Below are 5,932 nucleotides of genomic sequence, written 5' to 3' on the forward strand. Positions count from 1 at the left end.
GCTGATGACGTCGCGCCCCGCCTCGCCCCCTCCGCGCACGGGATCCTGGGAGCGCCAGGCTGCCCTTCCCGCCCCTCCCAGAGGACGTTTCCTGGGCGACTTCTTGCCTCATGTGAGCTGCTCTGTTTACACTTGCTGGTCGCTGGAAGATCGAAAGACTGTACAAAATCCACATGGCGGCCGGCCGGCGTGGTGGCTGTCGCCTGTGATCCCGCGCTTTGGGAGGCCGAGGCGGGAGGTTCTTCTGAGCTGAGGAGTTCGAGACCAGCCCGGGAAACGTAGTGAGACCCCCACCATCTCTACAAATAATAACAGACAAACAAAAGGTCCCCCCGCCCCGCCGGCCGCGGCTTGCCATCGCACCCAGGCACATTTGAAGGGCGGCAGGAGCCAAGGCCTGGCTGTCACTGCTGTCCCGGACCCCTTTGACAGCCCCTGGGGATCCAACAGAGGGCTGGCCCGTGGCTCACTGCCCAGTCCTCTGTGAGGACACTTTGCCATAGACATTTTGTTATTGCAGACTGCTCTGGAACCCCCCCGACTGGGCCCTAAGATGAATTCCAGAAAGGAATCGCGGGTCAAGGGGCCGTCCTAAAAGGCTTGGGCTAGCGTCAGCCAGAGCTCTGTGCAGCAGATGGGGACCTGGAAAAGTCTGCAGAAGTGGCCTTCCGCCCAGGCCCTGCCTCCCCCGATGGGGGCACGTTCTTCTGAGTGCAGAGCTGCTTCTAGGAGGGAGAGGGGGTCATGGATCCCTTCCTGGGAACCAAGGCATAATGAGAACCGGATGACTTGGGCCCACTTTTGAGTCTGGTGAGGAGCCTGAGCAGGAGACTGGAGGAGGTGCTGCTGGAGGACAGGCAAAAAAGGGAAGCGGGAGTGGTGTTCTGTCTCAGCAACGCCATTCCCAGCTGGCTTCTCTGTGGAGTGTGTGTGCAGGGGAGCGGGGGCAGGGGACACAGACTTTCTTCCTCCAGCCCTTAGCTCTCGGGACCAGAGCTTGGAGAGGAACTCCCCTACCCAGCCTACTAGGGTTTAGCCTATGCCCGAACCCAAGCCAGTTAGCAATGACCCTAGGCCACCTTCCCCAGTCACTCAGCCACTACAGCCTGGTAAAATGAGGTGGCCAGGCTCCTTGAGAGCAAGCTCTGCTCTGGAGCCCTGGCAGCCTGTGGAACACTCTCAACTCTCTCGCCTCTGGGGCAGGCCAGGCCACGGTGTTTGTGGCCCTTGCATTGGTTTCTCAGGGTCCATCATGGAAACCCAGGGTTCCAACCTCAGCCCCTCTGCGTCTCTGTCCTAGCTGCGGCTGAGAGCCCCCAAGAGTAAGCTGACGAGAGGCCTTCCATGGCCTCCCACTCTGTGGGCTTCTATCCCTGTGGGGCCACCACACTGGCCACCAGCTGCCTCCCTCTGCCTCATGGCCTCCCTGCCTTCTGCTCTCAACGCTGAGGCAACCCAGAGCCATCCGCAGCTCCCCAGCCTGTGTTTGAGCGGGTGCTTGTCTCCCTGATGGTGCACCCGCCTGAGTCACCCCCTAATTTCTGCCCTAGGGGGTTCTGACTTTCCACTTCTCTTGGGTTTCTCTTCCCCAGCCTCTCAGCCGTGGTGTGGAGTCAAGGCCAAGTGCCTATGAGGGCCTAAGTGAGGACTTGGTGACTCGTCGCTGGTTTCCCTTGGTTCCAGCTTCCCACCGGCCTCTGTCCATTACGGCTGCTCAGCTCCTCCAGTGCCCCTTCCTCCAGGCAGCCTCCTCAGCCCTGCCCACCTGCTCCATCTGAGCCTGCCCCAGTCCCCAGCCTGAGTCCTCAAGCAGAACCACCCCCCTCTACCCCAGCTGATGAGTCCCTGTGCAGAGTTTGTACTGGGGCTCCCCTAACAAGGGCTAATGCTGTGTATGCCCAGCTGTGTCATCTCATTGAATTCTCCCCAGGATCCTAGGAGGGAGGGAACACTTCACAGAGGGGGAAACTGAAACTCAGAGAGCTTAAATAACTTGCCTAAGGTCACAGCCAGTGAGGTCAAAGTGGGATTAGGATTTAAAGCCAATCAACCTGCAAAGCTTAGCACTGAGGAGGCTGAGGAAGGAGGACTGCTTGAGGCCTGGAGTTGGAGTTCCACGTGGACAACATAGCAAGACCCTATCTCTTAATTAATTAATTAATTAATAATTAAAGCCAGTAAACCAGCTTCAGAGAACCCATGGCTGATTTGAAGAAAGGTGTGAACAGGCAGGAAGATGCCCACTGGGGAGGCTGCTCTGCCCAAACGCCTGGCGGGGACCATGTGACTGCAGTCCCTCCCCACTGACCAGCACAGCCTCCTACCCCACTGTGCTCTGTGAACCCCGTCAGCCCCTGTCCCTCTCCTGACCTCAGCCCACTTCCTCTTTGGGTTCTGCAGAACTCAGCGGCAGGACACTGGGAGGAAGCAGTGCTGCCTCCGGCTGTACTCTGGGAGCAGACTCCGAGGATGGCTCCCAGTGCCCTACCTGCCTGCCCTGGGCCTGCCCTGCTGAGCGGGGTCATGTTCTGTGGATAAAAGGCCTGGGCCTCCTTCGAAGCCCCCTCCAGGCCCAGTGGTTCATGTGTAACCGGGTGTGGTTTCTGAGGAACCTGGACCAAACACTGGCCTGGGAACGTCATCCAGCCTCCTGCCTGGATGCTGCCAAAGCAGCTCCTGTGGGCCCTGGGGAGAGCAGGGGTCTGCAGACAGGGGAGTCAGCTGGAGGAGAGGCCGCCACCTTCCAGACCCCTCCCCTTGTGCCCCTGCTCTGGGGGCCACTAAGGCTCCCAATCAGCCCCTGCCTGGGGGTCTCACCCTGACATTTATGTCTGAAGGCCTTGAGGGCCACCTCCCCACTGTCATCTGCTGCTGCTGCCCCCGTCTCAGCTGCCTGGCCCACTGCACTGTCAGTCTGCCCCAGGCAGGCTAGTACAGGGCCGGGCTCTGGGAGGGTGGCAGGATTTCTGGGCCCATGACTGGACACGTCTGTCACCCAACTTCTGATCTATCTGCACATTGAGACCAGCCTGGCCAACACAGCGAGATCCCTGTCTCAACAGAATAAAAACAAAAATAAAATGATCTTCTGTCTGCACACTGGGGACAAAAATACCCACCTCAAAAGGCTGAGGGTTGCCAGCAGCCCCAGCCCGGAGCCGCCCCAGTGCCCGGCTCACTGCTTGCCATAGGCAGCCCTGCCCTCTGGACCTCACCTCTGCAGTTCTGCCCTTGCCTGTGGAGGGAAAGTGTGGGGAAAAGAAAGAGAGATCAGACTGTTATTGTGCCTATGTAGAAAGAAGAAGACATAAGAAATTCCATTTTGTTCTGTACTAAGAAAAATTCTTCTGCCTTGAGATGCTGTTAATCTGTAACCCTAGCCAGAACCCTGTGCTGGAAAAAACGTGCTGGGTTGACTCCAGGTTTAATGAATTTAGGGCTGTGCAGGATGTGCTGTGGTAAAAATGTGTTTGCAGGCAGTATGCTTGGTAACAGTCGTCGCCATTCTCCAGTCTCGAGTACCCAGGGGCACAATGCACTGCGGAAGGCCGCAGGGACCTCTGCCCAAGAAAGCCTGGGTATTGTCCAAGGTTTCCCCCCACTGAGACAGCCTGATATATGGCCTCGTGGGAAGGGAAGGACCTGACTGTCCCCCAGCCTGACACCCGTAAAGGGTCTGTGCTGAGGAGGAGGAGTGAAAGAGGAAGGCCTCTTTGCAGTTAAGAGGAAGGCATCTGTCTTCTGCTCGTCCCTGGGAATGGAATGTCTCAGTGTAAAACCCGATCGTATATTCTATTTACTGAGATAGGAGAAAACCGCCCTTATGGCTGGAGTTGAGACATGCTGGTGGCAATACTGGTCTTTACTGCACTGAGATATTTGTGTAAAGTCAAACATTAATCTGACCTACGTGCACATCGAGGCACAGCACGTTTCCTTAAACTTATTTATGACACAGACACCTTTGCTCACGTTTTCCTGCTGACCCTCTCCCCACCATTACCCTATAGTCCTTCCACATCCCCCTCACCAAGATAGTAGAGATAGCGATCAGTAAATACTGAGGGAACTCAGAGACCAGTGCCGGCGGGGCGCGGGTCCCCTGGACCCACTGTTCTTTCTCTATACTTTGTCTCTGTGTCTTACTTCTTTTCTAAGTCTCTTGTCCCACCTGACGAGAAATCCCCACAGGTGTGGAGGGGCTGGCCCCCTTCAGGAAAGGAGAAAGGGGGCCCTTTCCCATGGGGGGCCTGGGGAAGCAGGTTAGGCTGTCAGCCAGGAGGCTGAGAGAGGGGAGGGGTGGCCTTCTGAGAAGCTGCAGATGCTGAAGACAGAGGAAGTCCTGAGTGTGGCCCTGAAGTCTCTCCCCCAAGTCTGCCTCCAGGGGCTGCAGCTATCCCTTCCAGAAATAGAAACTTAAGCCCTTCAGGCTTTGTGGGGTACTGGGTGGGCAGCTGCAGAAATACCTAAAACTGGGGGAAGAGGCTGCATGGGGCACAGAGTGCAGGAATTCCAGGCTTAAGGGACACCTGCTGTCTGGCCAGCCCAGAGGGGCCCTTTGCCCTTTTACATGGGTTGGTTTTGCTAGTGTAAAAAACGCTGACTTGGAACAGGACGAAGTATGCTAAGAAGCAAAGAGGTACCTGTCTCCTCTGCAGTGACCATGGGGAGGAGACAAGAGGCAGGGCCCACACATAGATGCTAACATAGGCAGAGGTGAACGGGCTCCCCTGCCTTTGGGCTTTGGCTCTGGTGCCTTCTCCTCAGAGGCATCTATTTGGGATCCCTTGTACCTGGAACTGCAGTGTTCTGTGTCCCCCTGACCCCAGCAGCACTGATCTGATGTCATCTGGTTTGCTGGACTGCTGGCTCATGGCCAGTCTTCCTCCAGCAGCAGGCGCTGTGTACCTTGCTGCCTGACTCATCCCCAGCGGCTGGCACCAGGCAGGTGCTCACTGTGCCACTGCTGGAGGGATTTATATCAAATATACCCACAGATAAGGGTTCCCCCCTTCCTTGCTTTATTCACGGAGCAACGGATGAGGGTCCTTGATGGATATTAACCTCACATACTCCACTTCCCCCTCTTAACAGCTGCATAATATTCCATAGCAAGCAGGCGCCTTCCTACCCTTGGCCAGTCCTGCCTGATGGGCATCGGGTTGTATCCAGATGTGTTTGTTTTTCCCTCCACAGATCTCTCGGTCCATTAGTGGAGAGAACTGAGACATCCTTTCTAAGGGCTGCATTCCTAGAAGGGGGATTGCTGGGTCACGGAGTTCCAACATTGTTAATGTTAATAGATTCTGCCAAATTACCTTGCAAAAAGCAGGCAGCAATTCAAGTTGCAGGCAGCGTGTGGACGCCTGTCTCCCCTCATTCCAACTCATAGCCAGCACTGGCTGGGGTCGATCTGGGAGTGCTGGGGGTAGGGAGAGGTGGAGTCACTGCTTAATTTGCATGACTCTAGTTATTCGTGAGATGTTTTTTTTCTTCTTCTACTTCTTTAAATCGCATTTATGCTTATTGTTTATTAGCGTTTCCTCCCATCCTTGCCTGAAGTCTCTGGGGACTGCCTTTGGGGGTCGGGTGAGCTTGTCCCCTGCGAAGAGGGCCCAGGGTTGGGGTCTGGAAACTCCAAGGCTGCACTTGCCAGCGGCCTCTTAAGACCACAGTGTCCCCGTGGTTTCTGGCTTGCATCCCCCGGAGCCCCAGGACTTGTCCAAGGTCAGGGCACCGCGGGTGCCCCCGGGCTGGGCCGCAGCCAGACTGCGCCTCCCGCGCGCCTTCGCTTTGCACCAAGATCGCCCAGGAGATGCCTGCGGGCACCTTGAGGAAGGTCGGCGGCTCCGGGCCAGCTCGCACTGGCCAGGGGTGGGGTGGGGTGGGGGCAGTACCTGCTGCGGAAGCCCCGAACGCTTTCGCCCGGCCC

The 5,932-nt window shown here is 56.9% G+C and overlaps 1 protein-coding gene across 1 annotated transcript in view; it reads left to right on the top strand.

The window, feature by feature from the left end:
• CKB (creatine kinase, brain) overlaps window positions 1-5,932 on the top strand; it is a 10,056-nt gene that overhangs the window by 552 nt on the left and 3,572 nt on the right. Inside the window, exons 2-3 of the mRNA XM_011951578.1 lie at window positions 1,593-1,641; window positions 2,401-2,759. Of these exons, the coding sequence (XP_011806968.1) occupies window positions 1,593-1,641; window positions 2,401-2,759 (408 nt within the window). The remainder of the gene's footprint in view (window positions 1-1,592; window positions 1,642-2,400; window positions 2,760-5,932) is intronic.

The sequence above is a fragment of the Colobus angolensis genome, unplaced genomic scaffold, assembly GCF_000951035.1.
Source record: "Colobus angolensis palliatus isolate OR3802 unplaced genomic scaffold, Cang.pa_1.0 Scaffold32, whole genome shotgun sequence".
Lineage (NCBI taxonomy): Eukaryota > Metazoa > Chordata > Mammalia > Primates > Cercopithecidae > Colobus > Colobus angolensis.